At 41.4% G+C, this 26,946-nt stretch overlaps 1 protein-coding gene across 1 annotated transcript; it reads left to right on the top strand.

Moving 5' to 3' along the window:
• The first annotated feature begins 4,472 nt into the window (after positions 1 to 4,472).
• hsd17b12a (hydroxysteroid (17-beta) dehydrogenase 12a) lies at positions 4,473 to 26,928 on the top strand. The gene is made up of 11 exons (XM_034149183.1): positions 4,473 to 4,767; positions 16,986 to 17,032; positions 18,023 to 18,098; positions 20,000 to 20,107; positions 20,985 to 21,049; positions 21,291 to 21,335; positions 21,743 to 21,777; positions 22,574 to 22,655; positions 22,827 to 22,892; positions 23,557 to 23,706; positions 25,554 to 26,928. The coding sequence occupies exons 1-11, from the start codon at positions 4,599 to 4,601 to the stop codon at positions 25,710 to 25,712; spliced, it is 1,002 nt and encodes a 333-aa protein (XP_034005074.1). The 5' UTR covers positions 4,473 to 4,598; the 3' UTR covers positions 25,713 to 26,928.
• The last annotated feature ends 18 nt before the right edge of the window (positions 26,929 to 26,946 follow it).

Below are 26,946 nucleotides of genomic sequence, written 5' to 3'. Positions count from 1 at the left end.
TTGTAATATGTGTTAATGTACAGTGTCAATTCAAACATAAAAACGGAGACAATAGTGATGTCTAAATTATGTCCTTTTCTCTTATCTTATTTCAAATCTAAAAATAAATAAGTTATGATGGGATGATTTTACATATATGATTATTTAGGCAGAATGACACCCCATGTTTTATGGAGGAGAAATGTGTTCCTTTTGATGTGGATCAAGAAAAGCAGGTGTTTTTTTATTCATGTACGGTTTATATGTTTAGTGATGCTTTCTGAGGCAGGTAGCATCAAACTGTAATTGAAAGATATGTTGCAGAGAGTAGAGATAGTATTCAGTGATACATGGGGTGCAGAGGGTGTGTGTGTGTGTGTGTGTGTGTGTGTGTGTGTGTGGTGTGAGCGTAAATCTCCACGTTTTTCTGAGTTGTCTGAGGTTGAGTTTATCATGCTTATACGTGCACAATTAAGGTGTGTGTGTGTGTGTGTCTTTCTGTGTGTGTGTCTGGTTGTATGTCTGTATGTATGTGTGTGTGTTGAAATTAGACATCTTGATTCCTTTCGTTTTCTTTTTAAATATGAAGTCAAGACTTTGTACAGACACAAAGAAATGTAAATGTGGAAATATAGTTTTGTTTTCTTCTTTATTTCACATGTGTGAGAGAGCGAGTATACGTGTGTGTGCGTGTGTGAGCGTGTGTGTTATAAAAAGTCCACTGTATAGTGACACAATGAATTAAAAAGATGTGTGATGTCTTATTTTTGCAGGACACTCAGATAAAAAGGTAACAGACAATGTAATGCAACTGTACAAATGGACAGAAGTCACACACACACACACACACACACACACACACACACACACACACACACACACACACATACATACATACACACACACACACACACACACACAGGTATGTGACATGTATGTGTTACACAAAAACTAATCACAGCTATCTGATTATAATGCCTCAAAGTACACACACACATTTTACTTGTAGTCCTGGTTTTTGACGCGTTATAACTGAAAATATAATTTGATCAGTAACAAAAGCTGATTATTTATTGAGACGTGTTCGAGACAGACCGAAACAATACACAGATTCCAAACTAGGTCATTTCTCAGCCCCTGGTTATTATAAATGTATTTTCAAAGTTGCAATAGAGGGAAAAATGATGGGGTTTTAAATGTAGACGTATACATTTTAAAATTATATTTAGCTGGAGTTGTGGCTCCTAATATCAGCAGAGATAACTAAACAATTGCTATAATGCCTTAGTCCTTTTTGTTGATCATGGTTACACACTTGAATATATAAAATAAAAGCTTTATGTGTCGGAGCTTTCCTTCTGTCATACCCACTGCTCTGTCTTTCTGCTGAAAGTCAAATGAATGCATTTCTGTTCTGTGTGTCCTCAGGTGCGGCTGCTGCACGTTGCTCTGGTCTCTTCAGTTAAAACCAGACCATAGGTATGTATAAAATACAAATAGAAATACAAATGATGCTTGTAATTATCTGTAGTATTGTTCGGAGGATGCACTAAAGCTGTGTTGCTTGTAAATACCTTTAAAGGCTTTCAACATGACTCACTGTGAATATATTTATGAAAGTTGCAGTCATTATTTAGAGTTAAGAAAAAGGAGAGTTCGATCGTGGGGATGTAACTCAGATGAAGCAGTGTCATGTTCCTGGTAATGTAATGGCTATCACAGATTTAGGAAATGCAATAGAGGGATTTGGATGTGTGTGTTGCACTGGTGTTGCTTCAACAGAACACATATTGTTAAAGCTTAAAGAAGCACCATGTGTCAGACATGTTATCGGTGAATAAAATTAGCCCAAAATGACCAGGAGTAGTTACTGAAGGTGTGTGTGGAGGACAGGAGTGTGTGTTCTGCTTGTGTCTGGAAGGTGTGTGTTAGATGCTTCTGCAGATGTAAAAAAGCCCTGCAGGAGTCGATCATTTGCATGTACACATATATACATATTTAAGGATGTTAAAGTGAATGTGTGTGTGTCGATGTCCACTAAAACGGGGCTGAAATGCGCGGTTCAGCACCACAGAGGTGGACAGCGACACGTAAATATGCAGACAATTAAAACGTGTTAACTGGCTGTAAACTCTGGTAAAGCGTGTGTATAATATACACGATTCCTGGGAAAAAATCCAGTGTATTAAGGTAAATAATAAAGTGGATAAAATAAAAGTGATAAAAGTCAGGATGTTTTTTTTATTGTTTTATCAGTTTGAGTAACGATCAGAGGAAACATTAGTCCGAATTACTGCCATGATCTTTTTTTATCTTTTAATTATAGCAAACGTTGTTACTCAAATTAAAGATATCACAGTTGGATTAATGTATGGACAGAGAGGTGTGTGTGTGTGTGTGTGTGGTGTGTGTGTGTGTGTGTGTGTGTGTGTGTGTGTGTGTGTGTGTGTGTGTGTGTGTGTGTGTGTGTGTGTGTGTGTGTGTGTGTGTGTGTGTGTGTGTGTGTACCAGGAGGGGTAAATACTGTTCGTGAAAACAAAACAAAAAAACCTGAATAGTTGAGGTTAGTTGAAGATGTAGCCTAGTTCGTGGTATCGTTGTTGCACAAAGTGGTACAAAAAAATATTCTAGCTTATTGTGCGTATTTAATACTAATAGATCCCCTCGAAAAATACAACAGTATGTGAGTTTAAAGTGCGGAGGACACGTTGATAATTGATTGTGTTTTGCACGTTTTCTGACTGCTTGGCGTGTTACATGTGTTGCAGATTTCACACACACATGTAGAGATTTTCACAGGGAAATGTGCAAAACTAAATCCACATTTTCTCTCTTGTTTTCAGCTGTTTGGCTGCGAGGACACGACCGAGACGTGAAGCTGGGCTCTTTCGAAACGTCCGACAGCAGTGTGTGCGTGTAGTGTGTGCAATGTGTGAAACTTGATTGTATTTTATGTTATTCATTTAAGCACGATTTGAGGCTACTCTCTTACAAATCAAATGTTATTTAATGGCTCTGTGTTACACTAGACTTAAATGCTGAGTATGTGCTGTTTTAATGTGAAAATTGTGAAAATATGCAAAAACGACTTCCCTAAGAAAGCCTTTAAATTAATAAATGTGAAATAATATTGACTTTGCATGATGCCAAAGTATAAAATCGCTGCTTTTTTGTCTAAAATATGTTTGTGACAGATGACATTTTGCAAATATGTTTTTATTGCACATAGTAATATCTAAGACTGAGATACAGCTGTTGAGAAATGCATTTAATTCCCCCCATGTTTGAGCTTGTTACACAACTTGCTTCCTCTCGGTGTCACGTTGACTTCGATGCCTCCACTTGTGTCAAAGAATGCGAGCAGCTGCACGAAGCCTGTCAGCATGTTCACACTGTTTTATACTCTTGTCCCTCTGCTGAGTACACAACATGTTTTGCTTTGTGCCATGGAGCATCGGTGTGTCAGAATTCCATGTTTAGTTTTGGAGTGTGTGTGTGTGAGAGGGAGACATGGCGGCAGTGGGCGTGATGTGGATCTAAAAAATGCTGTTGCAGAACGCCTTTTTGGGTCGAAGTGAGTAAAAGAGCTAAAAAAAAACGAGCTTGTAGGAGAAAAACGTGATTTTGCTGCAACATCCAAACATCTGTAAGGCTTATTCATGTGAATATGTTAAAGTGTAAAATAAAGCGATGGAAATGCACGTGTCTTTCCCAATGTTTATGTAACACACACATCACATCTCATCTCCCCCTCCTAAATGTAAGAAATGGGGAATTTACTATATGTGCGTACTCTCGCGAGAGTCTAAAAGCGAAAACTGGATTGGAGATTGTAGTTTTTACTGTTTGGGGAACCTGTATTCGAGCATGTTACAGCAGACAGAGGCACCTTTGGACGAGTTATCTGGCGCAATACAGGTGACAAATGTGCGTTAATATGTCTCACTGCAGCACATTTCAGTCGGTATCAGCAGTATGATGCAGGCGGAATACCTAAAATAGACGAGTGACTCATGTCTAGGTGGGAGCATGCTGACTTCACAGACTGGCATCACTTTAGCCAATAAACTGTCTCCCAGGGGCGGGAGCAGGTGCACATTTCTCACCAATGAGGGCATTGTTTCATTCATAAAGTGGTGCAGGCAGTTTTTTTCCGAAAGCGTGGGTTTGGAGGGTTTCATAATCATGACTGAAACCGACAAACCTGCTCTACTGAGAGCCAATGGCAGCCTCCGGATGGGATCTGAAGTAATGTTTGCCCAATCGCTCCTCATCCCGGTCGCCCTTTGACCCACCCAGCTTCATACAGAAAACCTAATGAATGGGGAGCGCTGTGGAGAGGATTGACACGCAAACACACCAATCCAGAGGCTGAATCATCCGACAGACAGCTGCTGCAGCGAGTGAGAGCATAAAAGGGGCGGGGCTAAAGCACCAGGTGGGCGGTGCGTTTTAAATCAGGCTAGACAAGTGTTGGGGGAGTGTGTGTGATGCTACAACCTCCTTATAAAGGGACTCTCTCTCACGTTGTGTCTTGGAAATTAGAGCACATTGCCTAAAATTGAGGTCTCCACACATACACACACACACTCTCTCACACACGCCGAGTCGCCGCTGCCATGAACTGGATGAACGTGGAGGAGACGCTGCGCAGGCCTCTCTTCTGGGTCGGCTTTATCACCGTGGCCTCCCTGCTGCTGTGGGTCCTCTACAAGCTGCTCTCAGGCTTCAGGATCTGGGTCTTGGGGAACGGGATGATGCTCTATCCAAAGCTGGGCAAATGGGCAGGTGAGTTCGGTCACATCAATTTTCACACCACGGTCACGAAGAGGGCAGTATAGACTCGACGTGCAAACACCAGAATGAGGTTATTGAGCTCAAACTTCACTTGGCACGAAGAAAAAAAGCTGCATTCTGGTGCGTTTTTGTGGCTTAATTCAAGGGGGAGGTTGGTGTTGCGTAACAAGCGCAGGTAAGCAGCTGATTGACTGGCAGCATAATGGTCCTTATTAGCTCAATTTGCTTTTTTTCTCTCTGTCACGCCAAACCCAGCTGCCAGGGGCTCCAGTCAACGTTTTCACCCACATTTTTTGCGGGATGGGGATGCCCCACATTGGTGAGCCAGGAGCCAAATTGCGCAGGCTATACGCACTTTTTTCAGAGCTGTTTTATGTGGGTGAGCTCTCAGCCGGCGCACTACTGAACCACATTAGCCCATCCGCATGATGTAAGACAAACCCTTATGCCCACTTTAAAACGTTGCCTACATCCCACATTAGCTTCTGACTCCTGCAAATGTGTCTCATTGGGGCAGTTTGTCCAACATTTTTTAGTTTTAATCACCTTTACCTGACTTTGTTTGTGATTTATATTCAGGCGGTGTTTGGTCATGCTTGTGGCGTCGCTTTCTTTCCTTGTCAGATTACCTTATCCAATTTGCCCTACATGTTGTTTGGTTACATTACACCGGCTTTAATTGGATTTAAGCCTTTTAATTTACTTTTTCGCCGTGTTTGTTTACATAGGAGCGAGTTAATGGATGAATCTAAGTGTATTTTGATTTGGTAGTCTCATAGGAATCGCCCCTGCCATGGCTTGACCCACTTCTCCAGTCTCCTTTTTTGGAGAAGACTGCTGCGTCTGGAGCCTCTTGCTGGGCAGTCTTTGCCGAGCTCTCCTCTTTGCATCGGAACCGGTTGATAATCCCCTAAACCAGTCGACCAAGAAGATTTGAATGCTTGTTGACTTAATTTGTTTTAAAACATTGATTTTTATCTTCCTCGTGACTCGCTGTGCCTTTTTTAACTTTTTTTTTTTATGAATGAGTGTTTAATTGATGTCCTGTGCGCCATAAGATGCGAAGAGACGCGCAAAGGTAGGGTGCCTTTAGGAATGACTAATGTACATTTCTTTTGTGATTCTGCTGAAAAATGCGGAGGAATACCGGTGCACACCGATGAGTCATGGAGCTTGCTCATCGCTTCGTCATCCATTGGTCATATAGAAATCACCCCCACCCTCCTCCACTGCACCCCCGTATCTTGTCAGTGATATCTATTTTTGTAGTGACCAGCAATTGTTCCTTTTTAGTCTAGAAGAGCTCATTTTTGGTGCAGTAAAACATATTTTAGTTTGCATCAAGTATGGGTTGAATGTGATTCTAAGGAACTCAACTTAGAGTGCAGGAAATGCTGTAAAAACTGTTTCTTGGAAAGGAGTCTTGTATACTTGCAAGCCACTCCCTGAAACCAGTTCTTGGCACCTGTCTGACGAGCCAACGGTTGGAGTCATGTCAGGAAGTGAGCAGTGGAGGAGGGTAGATGTTTGAGTCTGCCCTCCTTCAGCTGGTTGTACCAGATGTGCAGGTCAGGCCCGCTCAGGGAGGGTGTGATTTGTCTTTTACGTCAAGTGGTGTGATTCTGGTCTCCACCTTTCACTCAAAGACTGAGGCACCTGTTGCAACAAGTTAAACCACCTCTAACTCTTGAATAGGCTCTTTATTGTTCTTTATTTTAAAGCTCAGAAAGCAACAATGGTGCCATTTGTTAAGAACGGTTGAAGTTGCTCAACAGAAACTTTATTTCAATCTGCCTATTCATCTTCTCTGAATCTACTCTTTGTTTCCAGAGTCATGCCGTTGTAGAATAGTTCATGTTAGGAGTTTGCACATACCATAAGTTCTTGTTTCTACACATAACAGTAAATAATGACTTATTCAAAGTTCTTAAACATTTTCAGCTTGACATTTCGAAAACGTTTTTAAGGGTTCTTTTGCTTGTGTAAAGACACTTGAATGGTGGACAGAGTAAACATGTAGCTGTACAGAATAATTTTTGAATACTTACTGTAATAGTTTGACTGATAATATAACAGCTTTGTATCTATACTTCAAATGAATGCCCTGTTTGATAAAGTAAGAGGATATTGACTAACCAAGCAACCAACACATTTCATAGAAATCACATTATTTTTTTCATCCGCAGAAATGAACTGACATGCTTTCTAGAAACATTTGCCACATTTGAGTCTGTCACCCTCTAAGCATGTGCGTTAAGTAATCCACATGCTGTTATTGCACCACAGGAGACTGCAGGTATGTCCTGGTCAGACAGGTTTGAGTCTGTGCCGGTGATAGAATTTAAGTTTGCCTTGTAGCTAAATGATGTCATAAGTAATGAAGCCCTTCCCTTTTTGCAAAGTCAAGTACATTTTAATTTAATATATGTTTTCTGTGTTCAGAGATTCCATGTAATCACTGCACTGTTTGCATGTTGAAGCTGCAGAGCTCCAGCACCAGAGGAGAGCAGGGATTTCTCTGGAGTTCCTCTGCTGGTCTTCCCCTTAGTGGAGGAGACTCCTAGTGGCAGAGCAGGAGCATTGCATCATGGGAGCAAGCGGCTTCCCCAGCCTCTCTTCTGCACTGTGCATCCACCTGCACACTCTCCCCACATCCTGCCTTTCCCATGTTTGCAGCCCTTTCTCTTTTCTTTTTAAAAAAAACATTTATCACAAGAATTGCAGTTTTCAACAAAAAAAGCACAATTGTATCTATAATTAATATTGTCTTTTAGAAAATGTAGGAATAGACCATTTGCAAAGGGAGATTCCTGCACGTTAAAACATTGAGACTTGGAGTTGACATTTCTTTTAAGAGTCTTAACTTTTTCATTGTATTTTTTTAAGATTTCTTTCATAAATCAGTACAGAATAATTATTGTATTTCCAATTGAGCATGTTTTCACTCCAATGTGTAGTAGTTCCTTATTTTCTTTTAACTCAACCTCCAGTATCTCTTATGAGGCAGTTGGTGTATGTTGCATTGCTTGTGCATAAAACGTATTTGATATGAAAGTAAATCAGACCAACGGGAGCTTTTTGCGAAAAGGATGAAAATAGTGATGTGACACGCGGTTTAGAAGTCCTCCCTCCCTCTTTTTGGCATCATAGTTTATTGAGAAAATGTTCCTTTTTTATTGTATAAGGATACAGACATTTATCTGTACAGCACAAGTGACAAAGGCTTAGGTTAGTAATAATTCCTTACATTTATTATAGCGCTTTTCCAGATGCTCAAAGCGTTTTACAAATACACATTACACATAAATTCAGGTGAAGTGTCTTGCCCAAGGACACAACGGCTTTACAGACGCAGCGGCGGGTTTCGAACTGGTGTTCCCCAACGCCCCCTTGATCTGATGATCAACGCACAGCCCACTGCGCCACTCCGCCCATCTTCACACGTCGAAGTCATCAAGGCGCTTTACAAGTATACATTACACACATATCATACATGTAACGGTCATGTACTGTGGACAGTACCCACAGGAGCAAATTCGGGTGAAGTGTCTTGCCCAAGGACACAACGGCCTGACGCAGTGGCGGCGGGGGTGGGTTTCGACCTGGAGTTCCCCAACGCCACCCTTGGTCTGATGATCAACACACAGCCCACTGCGCCACTCCGTCCCAGTAAGAGTTTAGTTGCGTTATATTCAACTCCAGTAATACACATTTTGGCTGCGAAGTTTAACAACATTAACTGCAGGCGATTATTTATGACGGGTAAATGTCAGTGTTTATTTTGTATGAATAGGCGTAAGGAAAGTGCGTGTGTGAATGAAATGTGTTTCAGCTGAGGCAGGGTCTGCACTTCATCCTTGTGAATGTGCTTCCCCTAGTTCTCTGAGAGATTGTTTGTGTTAGTGTGTGTGTGGGCGGAGAGAGGGGAGAGAAAACGGCTGTCAATGTAATGAACACGCTCTGTGACACGTGCTGAAGCCAGGGATGATGGGTAAAAAGGAAGTAGAAAGATCCCCTTAATTTAAACCTCTTCTCAATCCCTCCTCTCCCTCACCCTTCCTGCCTCTCTCTCCCATGCAGCTAGTGTGTGTTTCTGTGTCTCATACATATATCTTGCTATTTATTTCACTCAACAGCACCATCCTCCTGAGCATGTTGTTTTCAAGTCATGTTTCTCTCACATTCTCGCTCCATTTCAATTTGTTTGCACACCAACATGTTGTCGTGACTGAATCGCCCCTTCATTCATTTAGCATTTTCTTAGTATTGGTAATGATAGCTAGTATTGATGTCTTTACATTCTAATTTGTTTTGTCAATGTGCAAGAAAGTAGACCATTTGCACTTTAGAAATCCAGCCAAACGACAACAAATGAAGTAGTTAGATTAAGTTTCACTGACGCTAAGATATTGCTTCACTTTGTAATGTTTCTTAATTGTTTTAGGGACGCACCTAAAGATTATTACATCATTGATTAACCTGCCAAATATTTTCCAGATGTAATTGTTTTAGAAAATGATGCAACTTGATCTTAAGCCATATGCTTTTTCTTTTACTATAAACTCGTTCCAAGTGTCTAGCTTTAACATAAGGCACACTCTTGAAGAAAACAGGTCTTGTGAACGAGTACCTGTGCAGTCTTGTCCTCTAAACACACATTACTGGACCACCAGCATATTTGCGATCTGTGGTTAATTGCATTCTGTGAAGTGTGGCTCCTGTTGGTTGCAGTCGAACATGCCAGAGAGGCAGGTTATTCAGTATCGAGGATTCGAGTATCTGTTGAAATGTACTTTGAGATGTTTGCGTCAGTCTTTGTGGGACATGCTTGAGAAGAAATTCAGGTTTGAAATTTAGGTCATTACCTAACCTCTGTAAAAAAAAAAAAAGAATACATCAATCACACGAGACAAGTTACTCAATGGATAAACATGCAGTGTGTATGTGTGTGTGTGTGGGAGAGGGGGAAGGTATGCAAGGGATTTTAGAGTTTAAGGACCATTTGAGAGATTTGTTTAAACTCTTGTTTGGTTGTAACTTAAGAAGATTGATGGATAAAATATCATCTGTTCAGAGTATTCAGCAGCTTAACAATGATTGGTACCATGTATTCCTGCTGCTAAATAAAAGTTTTTACAATATAAGTGTACATGTATCTGTAAAGCAGAGGTGGAAGAAGTCCTCAGATCTTACTTAAGTAAAAGTAGCGTTAAAAAGTTGTAAAAATACTCTAAAGTTACACAAGTGCCTGCGCCAATATCAGATTCCTAAATATTGAATTCCTGGATTTTGATGGTTGATTCAATAATGTGCTCATCACATCTGTTAAAGGTAGGGTAGGCAAGTTTGAGAAACCGGCTCGAGATACACTTTGTGTTATATTCCATGAAATGCTCTTAACATCCCGATAGCAATGAATATCTTAAGTGCTTTGACAAAAAATCCATAACAAAATGTCATCTGAGGAAGCCGTAGCGCTGTAAAAAGCACGACCAATCATTTTAGCCGGCCCGGCTAAAATAACTGGATGGCCTACCTGCCTGTCAGCCTTCCATCTGTGCACAAACTTATCTGTGCCCTCATTGGTCATGTTCGTGTGTGTTGGAGGAGGGGCTCTATAAGGAAGTGGCAGATTTTCTCCGGTTGTGTATTTTCACATTCTAGCGATCTCGAGCCGGTTTCTCAAACTTACCTACCCTACCTTTAACTGTGGAGCAAATTTTAACTACTTGAAATACTGCTGCTGGATATTTTAACCTATATATCAGTGTGTATTTACTAGTGTAATTATATGTTGTACTTGCTAAACTGAATTCAAAAAGTATATAGTAAATAAAACAGACACATGTAGTGCAGTGAAAAGTACACGATAGGCTACTGAGATGTAGTAGCGTTAATAACAAATAGTAAAGTACAAGTACCTCAAAATTGTACTTCAGTGAATGTTTGTTACTTGCATTCCTCCACTGCTTTTTAAAGGAACTACGCATCAATGTGATCTACCAATAGGAGTTATTTTAAAAGTGCAGGGATGTAATTGAGGACTGAGTGTTTGCAGGTTTTACCAGCAGGTGACTTCACTGATCCTCCAGTCATATTCAAGATTAAAATGTTTTATTGCCATATAAGCTACAGTGTAGAAATGGCAATGAAATGATTCTGTCCTGAGCTCCTACAACAATGCAACGTGTATAATAAAAAAAAAAAATAGTGCAAAAAGTCTATATACATGTAAACAGAATATGATATGTACAAGAACAGAGGAAGGACTAATGAGTGAAGTCACCTGCTGCAGGCTTTGTTAGAATAAGAAACACCAACACAGTACAGCATGGCACTAGTTACTTTAAAAATATCTCCATCCAAGTTATTGCAGTGAAGCAACTATTGATTTTCAAACCAAGCATGTGACTCGAGGAGGGAGGGGGAGGCGACTATTTGTTTCCCTCTGTACCCAAATATAGACGCTGCTTCTATCTTGGGCAGCTCTGAAGTTCTCTTTTCTGTCTCCCTCTCCCTCATTTCTCCGTCTCCCCCGGCCCGATCCTGCCTTATTTATGTCGACTTTTCTATCACCCATGTGACTCTCCTCCTCCTCCCCCTGCTATTTTCAGCAGCATGTGTTTGAATGTGGAAGGTGGGCGGATGGAGAATATGTGTTTGGGTGAGGGTGATGAGCTGTCTTTGGATCTTCATGCTGCATCCCTCCCTCCATATTTTTTGCTTTTCTCCATCTGAGGAAGGAAGGAAGGAAGGGGGGGGGGCTGCTCGTTGATAGGCGAGTTTGGGGTGCGACAGATTACATAAGAGTACGTAACGAGAGCGGGGCATACAAGGACCGCAGTCTCTCCTCACTGAGAATCTTAATTGTGGATGTGATGGGGGGGGTTGAATCTGACATAACTCACCATTTTGGTTCGCTGATAGTCACACCATGCCAGTTTTCTACAACTAGTTTGAGCTTTTTCTACTCGTCAGCCAACCTCAATCTGGACAAGGAATAATCATTTGATTCTTCATATTCCTCAAGATGTGCAGTTTAATACCAGCTTCTCTTTCTCAAACATGTATCCATTGCAGTCCATCTCAATCTAAACAATTCTTCACATTAGGCTTTTTTCCACTGCTCAACAAATCAGATCCTGTGTGTTTTTTCCAGCCTGCAGAGCTCACTGTGGCATCTGCAGGCTTTAGGTGAAGGGCTGAGGATGCAGCAGGCTGGTCGTCCTGGTGATGGGGATGATGATGATGGTGGGGGGGGGGGAGGAGGTCTGTTTGGTATTCAGGTGCTGCGGCAGGCAGGCAGATCCCAGACGAGGCAGTGCAGGCGCTGCTATTTTTACTCCGCCTGCTGCTTTTTTTAGACCCTCGGAATAGTGAGCAGGCAGGGGCTGCTCTACTGCTGCTGAGGAGGGAGGGAAGGGAGGGAGGGAGAAAAGGCTGGGGGATGTCAATATCTCTGGTGATGTGCAGCACTAAGCGTGGCAGAGATGTGGCGCCCCCGTCAGGACGCTTCAGAGCAGGCAGGGTGGAGCAGCTCTGAGGAGAAAGAACGGGGAGAACTGGGATCAGAGCGTTGGTGCTGGGAAGGAATGAGAGGCCACACACACACACACACACACACACACACACGCCCCTCCCTTACCCTTCCTGCCTCTCTCTCCCATACAGCTAGTGTGTGTTTCTGTGTCTCTATATTTTGCTTTTTATTTCACTCTACAGCACCATCATCTTCAAAGCATGTTGTTCTCAAGTCAAATTTCTCTCACAATCTCCCTCCATTTCTGGGTGCTGGGAATGAATGAGAGGACACACACACACACACACACACACACACACGTAATATGTTCACACACACTCCTCTTACCCAGTTCTGCAATGTAACAAACTAAATTTACTCAAGTATTCGACCATTTTGACACCCTTGTCGTTTGCTTGAGTATTTCCATAATACAGTATGCTATATATATATATATATATATATATATATATATATATATATATATAATTGTAATCTATTACATTTTAGGTGTTAATATTGTACCTGTTACTGTAAGTAATAATGCTTCTGTATTTCTACTTCAGTTACATTTCCAATTCAGGAATACTAGTAACGCAGAATTGTAAGACTGTTTTCTTTTCTACTTTCACTCAGGACTTTCACTCCACCTCTAGTCTTCCTCGCCCTCTACAGAATCATCTTATTTTTGTATTATTGCACACTTCACTCTCATTTGCCCCATCAACACGCTTTCCTTTGTTGTGTGTGTCTCTGAGCGTCAGTAGCGGTGCTCTCAGTCACGTGCTTGCTTGCGTAGATGCTTTTGTTACATTACGTGTGAGAGAGCGTGTCACAGCTGTAATGTGTTGCTAACGTGAGGGAAATGAAGTCCTGCTGGGAGCACCGGGGAGTTTGTTTGTGACTGAACTGAACAATGCTATTTCTGGACACTGTGTTCAGTCTGGAGACTTTAATAGGTTTCTTTCTTTATTTTACATGTCCTCATATTCACTGTATGTAGCCTCCAGTGTAGGATTTTATTTCCTCATGTATTTAGTGTGCAGTGTAGGATTACACTACCTTTCACGTGTAAAGTGTACAAGCAGCATCACATTTATGTTTGACATATTTCAGGTTAGCTGATATTCTCCATATCCATTATTAAATGTTACTTGGTTAGAATATTTGCTTCTTTGAGTATTTGTTGCACTGACGATGGATGAACTTAAAAGGAACTGTCTTGGGAGTCCAGAGGGGGGGGTGGAGGGGTTATTCTCAAAACATACCTGCCGCCCAGGTTCCAAGAGTACAAAAAGTATACATTTGACATACTTCAAATGTACTATTATTTTTAGTAGATCAAAAATATGTTGCTTCTGTTAAAATGAAAGTAGTGCATTACATTACATGTCATTTGTTAGACGCTTTTATCCAAAGCGACTTACATTCATTCAGTACTGTGGACAATCCCCACAGGAGCAATTTGGGGTGAAGTGTCTTGCCCAGGGACACAACGACATGCTGACTGCAGTGGGACTCGAACTTGCTACCCCCTGATTCAAAGTCCAGCACACTCCCCACTGAGCCACAGCCTCCCTAGTTCGAGAGCAAAGCTAGAAATATGTCTTATTTAGATATAGGGGCACATTCTGATGGCAAGTCCTATATTTAGTATGTATTCTTATATAATGAAATAGTCTCTTTTAAGATCTACAATGTGTAGGTTTTGATTTGCTGCAGACTTTGCTAATAAGAGGGTTTTAACTTGTTGAGGGTTAGTGAACCTGTTTGAGTACACTTGTATCTGTTTTCTTTGTGACAGTAATCGATCGTACCATAAAGTGAGAAGAATGAAGTTAAGATGGCACTTGGCACACGGTATGTTATTTTCCGTCACATTTAGAGTTCAAACGGTCATGTGTTTTGGAGCATGACACGTTCTTGCGCTTCTCCTCTACCAGGTTAAAGTTCACAGGCCTATGCTATACGTGCATTTTGAACACATACTTTCACACGGATGCACCTGACACTCAGTCATGCGAGGGGAGCAACATCCCAGGTGCTTTTCTTTAGGGTGTTTTTACAGTCCTGTATGACGGGAATGTGGTCGGTGCCCTGAGGCTCCTCGTTGGGTTTTATGGTTTCATTTTTATGGACGGTACTTTTCAACTGTCATTGTCATAACTTCCTCGAAGGCATTGGAGGCCTCGGTGTGATGAAATGTTCCTTTCTTTCTCCTGTTGGTACAAAATGTCTCCGAAGAGGCTGTTGTGATGTTACCATCGACTCAAGCTTCCTTGTAACTCCAGTCGTCTTAATTTTCATGCTCTTACAGTAACTCTCTTAATAATCCTTTTATTCCTTCAATAGTCATCAGATAAACTCACATTTTGCGTGATTGTCACCAAAAAAAAGAACCGCATTTTACAGATCCTGCAATTTTGAGGATATATAAGATGAATACAGACTATCATACTATTTGATGTTCGCGTGATATAGATTTGACTTTGTTGTTGACGCTGTAACTAATGAAGCAAATAAGCCTTGTTCACTTCACTTGATTATATCGTCATGCTCCTTTCTCTCTTAATAATCATTTTATTCCTTCAATAGTCATCAGATAAACTCACATTTTGCACGATTGTCACCAAAAAAGAAGCGTATTTGACCGATCCTGGCAATTGTGAGAACACATATATAACATGTCTACAGACCATCATCCTATAGAGATGTGACTTTGTGTAGCTCTTGAAGCCAATAAGCCTTGTTCACTTCACTTGATTATATTGGAAGAAGCTGATTTTGATGTCGAGGTGGTTGTTGTCTTCCCCCCCCCCCCCCCCCCCTCAGCCATTTTACTTCACAGCGCTGCATCCTCCTCCCCCCTCTCCCCCTCCTGCATCTGCAGCGAGACCCTGAGTTGGTACAGCCCGCGCCCATTGAGGCTTTTCTGCCACGGAGCGTTTCATTCTTAACATGGGGGGGGGGGGGGGGAGGTTTAAAAATAACCAGGGTTTCTGCTCTCTTTTCACTTTTGACTTTGTGCTCCCCTCTTCTTCTCCCCCTCTTCATCTTCCTCTCTCCCCCTCTTCATCTTCCTCTCTTCCCCTCCACCACCATCCCTATTCTGTCTCCTTTCTCATTCGCTCTCTTGCTTCGCTCCAGTTCTATTTTTAGCCGCCCCTAGGATCCCTCCTCACCCATCCTCCCTACCCCACTTCACCCTCCTCCTTTCTCCCGCTCAATGTTCGTCATCACTCCCTCCTCCCCCTCCTCCCTGCGTCCCCCCCCCCCCTCTCTCATCTTGTCTCTTTTTGCTGCTCTTTGCCAGAGAATGTCCTCTACGTCTATTAATCTTTCATCAAGCCTTGCTAATAATATATTCATGATGCGTGTGTGTGTGTGTATTTGTGAGTACCCCCAATCCCTCCTCACCACCTTCACCCCCTTTTTGTCTTCCTTCTCTTCCCCTTTCCATCCTTTCTTCCTCCGTCATTTAAGAAGGAGCTGGGGTTGATGGGCAGTGAGTGTTTAAAAATAGCTCTGCTTGCTTGACAAGGTGAGGATCTCTGAACACTGGAAGTACATCAGCTCCCTCTCTCGGTCTCCCCGACATTCGACCACTCTTTTGTTGTGCTTTTATTCCATCTTTTCCCTGATTTCTGCCCAAATTGCTCAGTTTTTTTACGCCATTCTCTGTCCTCTTTTTGTATAAACTGCAGATACGCTAGAGTATCAGTCGGATAAACCTGATCTTGAGGATCATATCGTCTTGTCCTCATACATTACATGTCATTTGTTAGACGCTTTTATCCAAAACAACTTGCATACTCAATACTGTGGGCAATCCCCACAGGAGCAATTTGGGGTGAAGTGTCTTGCCCAGGGACACAACGACATGTTGACTGCAGTGGGGTTTGAACCTGGTACCCCCTGAATCGAAGTCCAGCACACTATCCAATGAGCCACAGCCGACCTGCCGGTGTTCATATACCTCCTATCTTTATTATCTTGGCTTGTTTTTATATTCATATCTGCTCCAAAAATCCATCTTCACACTCCCTATTTCTGCTTGAAAATGGACACCTTCATCCAAAATAAACATTGCTTGACAACATTGAGTTGTCATGTAAGAGCTTAGAAAGAGGCTTTTCCTAAATAGCAGTTTAATTGTACTTTAAGGTGTGGCTGATAATAGATGTACCGCTTGTAAGGTGTTCTTATACCTGTCTCGTCGTCACCTGTGAACAGCCCCGGGCTTAACTCCACGTCGGGACTCTTGAGTTGTTATTATTGAGAATACTTAAAGTGGTCTAACCTGATGTGTGAAGGTGTGTCGGTGTGTCGTAAGCCTGTGAACAATGAGGACCATATTTGTGAGGTTCATTTTTACTGTCAAGGAGATCAAAGATAACGCAAGCGGTGAAAGAATGATAAACGGTGGATGGAGAAAGTGCGTGACTGACAGTGAAATGCTGATCGTGTCATTTGACAGGTTTGGAGAACATGGATCCAAAACGCTAGTGAAATCATAGTCTCGATAATTCATTATCAAGGATTATGAACTGGTTTGTTCAACGTTTGGGGATTTTTAAGAGCATCTACTCCCTTGTTAGTTGAATAGAGTCCACCTCTGACCTGCTACCTATGTATGATTATTGTAAAAAAAGAGAAACAAAACTAACATATCTTTCTTTTCTGTCTCCAGTTGTGACGGGCGCCACTGATGGAATCGGGAAATCCTATGCGGAGGAGGTGAGGCTCCCGGGCCCTTATTTATTTAATTTCTATCAAGGCATAGCTGTGACTCATATACACACACACACACAGACACACACACACACACACACACGGTGTTCACTCATAGGCCACGGTAGGGGAGAGCTCTTACAGACCTATTAGCGTGGAAGAGAGTCCTCACACACAAACACATATGCACTTCAATACAGGTTCGTCAACGAGAGCTCATATTGAGGTAACAAGCACACGTTGGATCTGGGCTACCCTGCCTCGTGTCGACCCAAACTGCTGTGTGTGTGTGCTGGCTGTATAATGTAGTCATGTAGGGCCTTTGACTCATACTGTTGCTGTTGGCAGCTACACTGGGTCTAGCTGCTTGTCACGCAACGCTAGGCCGCCATTTTACCCAGTGTATTATGCTTGTGTTAGTTTTTATACAGAAATCCACCACTTGAATTAATGAAAGTAAAACATCTAAATAGCAGAAGCTGATGTGTATACTGCGCAGAGCATCATGCTCACACACAAAGATCCTGGCTGAAGAAACTCATGTGTTTTCAGTCTTTGTATATCCATGGTACCTGGTCATAGTTGGACACACATTAAGGGAAATGATGTCTAAGTTGAGGCCAAAGCTCTCAGGAACTTTTAGCCACAATGGAGTTTTTTTCTTAAAGCATGCCTCCATTACATTTAGCACATGCAGGTGGAGATACATGATCAATCTAAAGACACTGAATACATTTGGATGTTCTGCACGCATTGTTCTCCCGCTGATCAAATCAAGAGTTAAAGCATACTTATCACAAGTTGAGGAATAAAACTTAACTCATACATTTTAGAGACTTGATATGTTAAATGAAACTGACAAGACAGTGATTTCTAGGCACTGATATTCCAGATTTTCTGTCCCTTTTGCTGCCATCAGTGGTTTCAATTTACATGAAATTGTCCACCTATATATTAAATGCATTCGTTATTAACGTACTGTATTTCTCTTTCCAGCTGGCTCGCCGTGGATTTGCCTTGATGTTGATCAGTCGCTCCCAGGACAAGCTGGATGACGTGGCCAGGTTACTAAGTAAGTGTTTGTTTTTTTGTTGGTCTGCACAACATCATGGAAACCCATTTGGTGTAAGAGCACAGTGAGTGGGCTGCTGAGGATGCGTGTGTGTGTGGACAGGATGTGTGTGTGTGTGTGTGTGGACGGGATGTGTGTTTGTGTGTGCGTGTGGACGGGATGTGACGCGCAACCTCCCACCCTGTCGACTACAGGGTTTCCAAGGCCCAGATAAGAGGGCCTCTATAGCCTTGACATAAGGATTTATAATGAAAACAAAAATGGGAAAATAATCGCTGCACTGTTTAAGGAAAAAAAAATCCAGGTTTGCATGAGTTTATTTTACATTGACTATGTAGTGTTGCAACAGGTGTGGATCGATTAGCTTCATATTTCAAAAACAAAAGTATTTGTTTGAGTAGATTTACCCTCAAGCTCCTTTGCATCTACCAAGTCGTGCCTCCATTCTGTAGAAGTCTTGTTGATTTGGAAACTTGCAGCTAACAAAGGCAGGCTGTGTCTAAGAACTTCCCCTCTATTGGTATGAAGGAAGACGGGTTAGATATCCGTCTTGATTTTGTAACGGACTCATTAAATAACCTGTTCCGTAAAAAACAAAACCATGCATTCCTCATTCAGATGTAAAATGAGCATCTGTGTAAAAGGCTACTCCAGGTTAAAACACAGTCTGAATGGTGAGTGTCCCCCCCCCCCCCCCCCCCCCCCCCCCCTGTTTAAATAGTGCCCTCTCCCTGACTCGCTCTCTTTCCATCTGTCTCTGACGTCTCCCACAGCGCAATTTCCCCTGTCGTGCTTCAAGTCCACAGAGGGGGCTGATGGGTAGTCACGAGCGGGATGCAATGTGCCAAACTCTGGCACTCCTCCCTCACGATTAGTGGGGGGAAAAAACCCGCCCTCCTTTGCATGGAACCGCATGAACCGCCCTGTCCCACCTATAATTAAATTAACAATAATGTTTTTCTCTCATGCAAATATGTGCATAGTTTAAATCACACATACCTGGCGACCCCAAAATGACACCAATTTGGAGCCTTAATATTTCTGCTTCTTTGCCACCATGTCCAAAGCTTATTATTTGATCTTGTTTTTTCCTTGCTTTAACCCAAAGAGGTTGTGATGTCTAAATATAATCTGAGCTGGATATAGATTTCAGGGAGGCTACCCACCCTACCCTTTATTTTGATTTGCATCTCTCAGGTCCCCCCTTTTTTTTCTCCCCCTAGTCTAAACTGAATATCCACTGACACACTGCTGGTCTTTGTCAAAGCAAATCAGAGGAATGTTCATCTTATAACTCCCTCTGCCACCCATCAGCTAAATGAGTCTTTGGACAATAAATTGTAATTGCAGCAGGCGCGTCAAACATGACGGCGGAGTTAAGGGGGGGGGGGGGTTGTTGCTCGGCTGGTTTGTTGGTATGCAGTGCCCTCTTCAGTTCAAGTCTCACGGTTACTGGTTTCATGTTTTCATTTGAAACGGGGGATTGCTCATGTCAGTCTGGCTGGTTTGTGACACATGAATGCATATGAGTGTAGGGTGAACGCTAGATTAATGAACATTACTGAGAGTTAGTTTTATCACTAAAATTGTAAAATGTAATTGTTGCCATGCATAGACTAAGCTTTACTGTGCTCCCCTCACTTGGAATAGCCTTAAAAAGTCTCCGAACAAAGTCAATTGGTCTCTTTTTATGGTGAACAAATCAAATGCTGCCTGTCACTGTGCATGTGTGATATGTTGGCTTGTTGTGTGTAACATTTGAATGCTGCTCTCCAGCCAAGGTAGCCTCATGACAGTTGTAGTTGATCTCAGCTGGCTTTACAAGGTTAAATAATGGTTAAATGGAAAAAATATATATCATTGTAACATTATAGTAAATGAAAATGTGTTTCTCCTTTCAGAGGAACAGTACAATGTGGAGACCGGGACCATTGCAGTGGACTTTGGCAGGAGTGACATCTACGAAAAGATCGAGGCGGGGCTAGCTGGACTAGAGATCGGTGTTCTTGGTAAGTTCTGATGTTTTGTTTTGATCCTTTTCTCTGCCAATTTTTACCTCGCACCTCGAAACTCATGCTTTTTATTGTTCTTCTTCAGTGAAGTTAACATACTCCAAGACCCTTTTGTAATGCAGACATAAGAGAGCAACACTGAAGAAGGCAAACATCACTTAAGGATATTTTTACATTCACTTGCCATGTGTTTAAGCAGCATTGTGTTCACAGCAGAAGCCCCCTAGCATTTATAATAGGACATTATTCATTTGGTTAAAGGTTGTTGTACCACACAAAGTTTTGCAGTTTGGCCTTATTTTTCTGCCTGGGTAACCTACCTTGAATTTCACTACATACTGCATCAGCCAGGTGAAATCTTACAAACACTTATTTTGGAAACTAACAGTGGTGATATTTGCGAATTCTCTCTGGAGTCATTTGATCACTTTTAAACTCCTGAGATTTAGATTCTTGAATCGACTTCTTTGTCTAGTTCTGCCTGACAGAAAACCTTGACTAATTTCTGAAGTCTGGTTAAATTATTCTTACGAAAGCCACGCGTTATCAGAGGATAAATACTACTTAAGAGACTTAACATAACCTCATGGTGTACGTTTTAACGATGCACTTATGTCAGCTGTTGTAGTATTTCTAGACGTCTACACCCAAGAGTTGACATCATACTTTTTTTTAGTCGAACATTTTAGGAACGCTTTGTTCTTTTGTATGATGCCAAATGTGGCCTACTGGTAAGGTGTGGCTGTGTGGACTAGGAAAGTCTTGTTTGCTTTTGCTTCCACCTTGTGGTTAATTTCTGAGCTTTCTTCAGCATCCAAGTTGTTTTGGAAAAGATAGTATAACTTATTTTTTTTCCTCTTTTTATTTTCAACAGTGAACAATGTTGGTGTTTCCTACGACTACCCCGAGTATTACCTCAATATTCCTGATCTGGACAATGTGAGTTTTATTTTAATTGTATTAATTATGATTTAAAATGGAAATGCTGCTAGTTAAAAGTGCACTCTGTCCTTTTTTTAAACGCAAAGAGAATACCGGTTTTCTTCGTCTTAAGCCTCAACATTCTAGCTATAATTAATGCAATGAATATCCAAATAATGTGCTTCCTTTTATATCTTTTTAAGTTCTTTACTGTTCTAATCTGTGTGAGTGTTTAGCTGACTGGTGCTTTCTGTTACAGTTCATCACAAACATGGTCAACGTCAACATAACTTCAGTCTGCCAGGTGAGTTTGTTGTCAAACGTCTTCGCATATCGCTGCTCTTCAGGAAGAATATTTTCAGTTCTGATTTCCAACTACATAATCATATGAACTGTTTTTAAAGTTTCCCATGCATATCACTTTCCTGCTCACTTTTCCCCCTTTTGTTCTCCTCTTCTTCTTCCTCCTCCTCCTCCTCTTCTGCTGTTTCTTCACGGTACCTGCAGTGTCTCAGTTGTTCCCAAAGCAACGGTGGACTACACCAACGCTGTCTGTACTCGCCACCCACGCAACTCTCTCTCTGCCTGTCTCTCTCTCTCTCTCCTTATAACTTCTAGTCTTTTATTAAATAAAACTCTTTCCTCTCCTTCATGAGTTGTATCATTGTTTTTGACTGCTGATTCTGAATGAGCCTGTTGTTGTTTCCTCAGATGACCCGCCTGGTGCTGCCCAGGATGGCCGAGAGGTGAGTTCAATGATGGGCCTCCATGTTCTGCGACATGACTGCAGTCAAATAGTTGTTGTTAAATGAGGGATTGTAACACAAAAGCTACACAAGAAATCTTGAAATTAAACATTTTTTCCAAGAAAAGTATTTGGAAGATTACACTTTATATAAAACCAGTAAGAGCATAAGAAATCCTCTCCTAGCCCTTTCCATCCCTGCATCTCTCCTCTCCTCCTTTGTTCACAATGCTGACAAGCTTTCAATTCACACAAAGTGCTCTTCCCACCCGATTGGCTGCGCTGCTCCCATGTGACTCCTGTCGGCCAATCGCAGCGCAGCACATTTGGTGCCGTGTGAGGCTGGAGCGTCGCTCCACTACATCACTGCAGCAACAGGCTGCCATGGCAACACACACGGCCACTACCACACTGTTTTAGTGTGTGTGTGGAACATCACTTTGTGTGTGTTTGTAAGCGTGTGTGTGCTTGATTTGTATAGATGCAGGGTTTCCACTGGCATGGAAAATCTTTCTAAAAGTTTATGGATTTGAAAAAAAAAAGGACTTCTGAAAATCGGTGTATTGCAAAGGAGGAACTCCATGTACATTTGTTTATGGCAGCTGTGTTGAAATGGAGGATTTTCAGCAGGCTTTCTTAATTCGACAATATTCCCAAATATGTGCACAATTCTGACTGATGCCATCTCGTAAAACATTCAATTTGACAGTCCTTGCAATGTGCCTGTTGCAGTGCTACTCTTAGCCTTACAATAAAGCAACGTCCTTGTCCTAAATCAACCTTGTTGTGTTCCTCAGGTCCAAAGGAGTCGTCCTGAACATCTCCTCTGCCAGCGGCATGTATCCCCTCGCTCTGCTCACCGTCTACTCTTCCACAAAGGTATGGAAACATCTCTGCTTCTGTCATTTATAAGAATTTGTGTCAGTATCTTGTTCGTTTCATGATGCCGACCCTTCCTCATGTTGCCTAATTTGAAAGCTGTGATGACAAACAACATTTTACAGACTGGTGTGTTTTAAATGTATCCTCCTTTCATCGTTCTGGTTGCAGGCCTTTGTGGATTTCTTCTCTCGTGGCCTTCAGGAAGAGTACAGGCGTCGGGGCATCATCATCCAGGTGAGATTGAGTTTGGCCAAATGGCATTAATCTCCTCCACCTTTAGCAAAAGAATGTGAAGACACTTACAGTTATTTGGCTATTCTTGAGCCTGATGGATGCCAGAAAGAGAACTGCTTAACAAAATGGTTTCTTGCTTACTTTGGGATACAGTAGAACAAAGCATACCATTGTTTTTATAGAAATTGAATACACCCGGAAAAAGCATCTAAGATTTGTCCATCTGATGACCCCCGATTGAATTGCCTCACATATTTACCTCAAAAGAATCCGTTTGCTCTCAGCCAGTCCTGCCTGAAGTGTAATTCAATCAAAACACATTCATGTAGATGCATTTATACCGCAGAGGTATTTTTGAATTTGATGTTCCACATGAGGCTTGTTTGTTCTGTTTTTAGCTCCTGTGTAGTATTCTCATGTGCCACCTGGTGGTTAAAGTGTTTACAGCAGTTTCACCTCAGCAAACCCTGAGGGTGTTCTCACCTGATAACCCAAGTCATCACACAAACCTACAGAAAATATATTATGTCATTTTTAAAAGTGCCTCTTATACCACCATTGGTCCCGAATACCCCTGGTTGGACTTTTTCTGGTAGTGTGGACTCTCTCGTTTTAAGGGCTTTTATCTGAGGGTATCTCACACTTTCCCTTTGTCCTCATGCAGAGTGTGCTGCCCTTCTTCGTGATGACCAAAATGACTCGCATCAGGAAGCCCACCCTGGACAAACCCACCCCCGACCGCTATGTGCTGGCTGAGCTCGCCACTGTGGGTCTGCAGAGCCAAACCAATGGATATTTCCCTCATGCCGTCATGGTAAGAACTGGAAACCTTTATATTGAAATGCTCAACCTATCCAAGTAGACATTAAGTAAACATTAATGTAGGTGGTTGGTTGCACTGTATGTATTTATGTCTTGCACCATAATGCACATACGTTGGACTCGCACTTCCAAATGGACATATTTGACATATCCATAATCATCCAAATGTAAAACATATACGGTTACTTTCATTTTGATTTCTTACATTTTATGTTTTATTATCCTCGTGTGAACCCTTGCCTGTTTCACTCTTATTGTACTTGTTGCTGTGACAAGCAACTTATCTTAGTTATTGTCAGACTTGAAACTAAACTTTCTTGCTCAGTAGTTGATTTATTCCCCATTATTTGATTGATACATTTTATTTTGAACAAAACAAATGTTGCAGTGCATAGTCATGTAAGAGAAATCAAAACAAAAAAAATGACATTTACAACAACAGCATTAGCAACATAAACAGTCCCACATCTAGTGTTCGAAAAGGAGTGAGAAGAAGTATCATTTATTTAATCTCACCCCCTTGTCCCTAAATGATTTATTTATAATCTGCAATAATTATCATTATTATTGTTATTATGAATCTGCTTTACCTGTTGATTGACATATATACACATATGTACATACACACATACATACATATATGCACACCTACATATACACATACACATAGTCAAACGCCTTCCCCATCCCTGTACCTGGAGAAAATAATGTCTCTGTATTTCCTCTTGACCTGGTTAATGTCTGGACATCGCTTTAGCTCCACATTCACACTGTTCCATAGTCTCACTCCACAGGCTGAGATACAAAATGTTCTTCTGGTTCCCCATTAGCACTTTAATGTAAAATATATTCAGTTGAAATGCATTTCTAGGGTACATCCAGGATGCTGGTCTTAATAAAACAATTAATATAACTCAACAACTTAATAAAAGTTGTTAATACTGTGAAATATTTGACATAGAAGCATTGCTATGCCTTCAATTTGTGATTTGCTAACGACTAAACTTTAGCTGTGGTGCGAATGACAAAACCTTGAACCTATTATGTATAACTTGCTTAACCCTCATATTGTCTTCGTTTCCCCCCCCCCTTACTTTGGTGTTCGCAGTCAAATTTGACCGGTCCTGTTTTAACTGCTATTACATTAACACAAAAACAATTAATCATCACCAAATTTCATTTAACACCTTTTCAAACTGTAAATATTGTATCAGACTACTGGTATACATGAACGACTGCAGTAAATATACAAAGAATAGACACTGAACATGTATTGCGTGTGCCAGGTGTGATCCATGTGGGGGGATGGGCACATAAGAGCGGGAAATGTGTGTTTGTGAGTGCCAGGTGTGATTCACATGGGGGGGATTGGGCACATAAGGGGGGGGAACACATCTAGATTATGTGTGCGTGTGTGTCTGTGTGTGTGTTTTATCTGATCCGGATGGTTACTAATTCCTTTTCTTTATGGCGGTCATTTTTGACCGGGAACACCATGGGTGTTACAAAGTTGACTAAATCATCCAAAATTCAATGAAAGTGGTGATCAGCAATTGCACATGTTCAAATGTCTACTGTGAAGGATATCATAAAGCCTTAATGCAATCGAATGTAAAACAAAAAAGTTATGATGTAAATCGGTCAGATTTGACCCGAAGACAACAGGAGGGTTAAACACTGTTTTTTCATGCTTAAAAATGTGTATAATTGATATAAAACCTACCTTTTCTAATATGTCCTGTAAAAGGTTTTCATTCATCTTTCCGTTTCCATTTAAAGAGGACATCCTGAAAGCTGTAGTTTAACCCACAATCCTTTTTTATGTTTCTTTCCTCCCAGGGCTGGCTGACTACCAAGCTGGTGCCGATCGACCTGGTCATCTTCTTTGGAGCAAGGATGAACCGTCTGCAGCGCACCGGGTACCTGAAGAGGAGGAAGATGAGGGAGCTGAAGAACGGAGACGCTCTGAAGAACGGAGACGCTCTGAAGAACGATTAGGAAGACGGCTGATGAATCTGTGGACGCCACTCTGTGCTGACCCGGTGCAGCGTTAAAGGAGAGATTGTGATTTTTGGATCTGTATGGTGAATCCTCCAGGGTTGCCTGAGTTTCACATGTGTGCCTTCAGTCAAATGTGCTCGGCAAAGCGTGTGTAAGACTTTGCGTTTGAACGGTAAACTATTCCCTGATGTTGTTTTGTCTAAAGAGAAATGGTCAAAGAAGGCAGAAGTTAAAATGTAATGCTGCTCTTGGCAAAGGAGATTAATCCATATTGTCAATGACACTAATGGTGAATATAATACAACCACAAATTAATGAGGGATTTGTTAACCCTGCTGTTGTAAGCAGTGTAACATGGTGGCGGGCATCTTTTTATATGTATGTATAATTATTTATTTCATATTTGTATGAACGCACGAGCCAAACTGAGACCTTTTTTTAGAGTTTATCTTTCAACCTTGTCCTGTTTACAATTCATTTAGCCATTTAAAGATGGCCACATCTGCGTTCTGTCAGTTCTCTTGCAATACTGAACTGCTATCATCATGCATCGGCTCTTTCATAATATTGCGTGTTTGCATTATATTTAAAATGTTGCTTTTGTGGTGGGTTGCTGTCACACCAACGTGTCACTTGCTCTAAACCAAAGTCTTTCACAATAACAGCAGCATTAATCCGAAGTGCCTTTTTCTTATGACGAAAATGCTGAAAATGGTCAAATTTAATGAGAGGGTGTTGAATGGTTAAAATGTATTATTATGAAAGGATGTAATTCAACTGGTATGATGTCTAATGTGAACTAAACAGTTGCTCCGTTTTGTGCCTTTTTAATTGAAATGTAAACCTTTAGCCAAAGAAGGAAAACCTCTTAACCGACTCAGTGTAGAGCAAATATCCTTCCAGTTGAAGTAAAACCTAAAGTGTGAATGTTTTACATCATTGGCTACAGTCTGGTTCACATACTAAGACATGTTTGCTTCAGAAACAGGACGACTGCGCCTCTTTACTCAGTTGATGTGTGTGTAAGTGAAAACCCCGTATGAATTGGTCTGACCATTGCCTTAACTAAGCGGTTATGTGAATGCTTTTCCTTTTTGTAACGAGTCTTTTATATATGCTTCTAAATAAAAACAATTGAATTTCTACATGTAAAGTGCAGTGGCAACTAATGTTTTCAACATGTTTATTAATAAAAGCTCTGGCACAAAGCAAAGGGTTGTGTATTGGAAGG

The sequence above is a fragment of the Trematomus bernacchii genome, unplaced genomic scaffold (assembly GCF_902827165.1).
Source record: "Trematomus bernacchii unplaced genomic scaffold, fTreBer1.1, whole genome shotgun sequence".
Taxonomy (NCBI): Eukaryota; Metazoa; Chordata; class Actinopteri; order Perciformes; family Nototheniidae; genus Trematomus; species Trematomus bernacchii.
This window is presented reverse-complemented; position numbering and strand designations above follow the sequence as displayed.

Bases quoted from the DNA above. Each gene is read 5' to 3' on its own strand.
- hsd17b12a (XM_034149183.1), top strand. From the start codon at position 4,599: ATGAACTGGATGAACGTGGAGGAGACGCTGCGCAGGCCTCTCTTCTGG. The intron at 18,099-19,999 runs GTAAGTGTTTGT...TTCTCCTTTCAG, and splicing joins TGACGTGGCCAGGTTACTAA to AGGAACAGTACAATGTGGAG. The intron at 21,050-21,290 runs GTGAGTTTTATT...TTTCTGTTACAG, and splicing joins ATATTCCTGATCTGGACAAT to TTCATCACAAACATGGTCAA.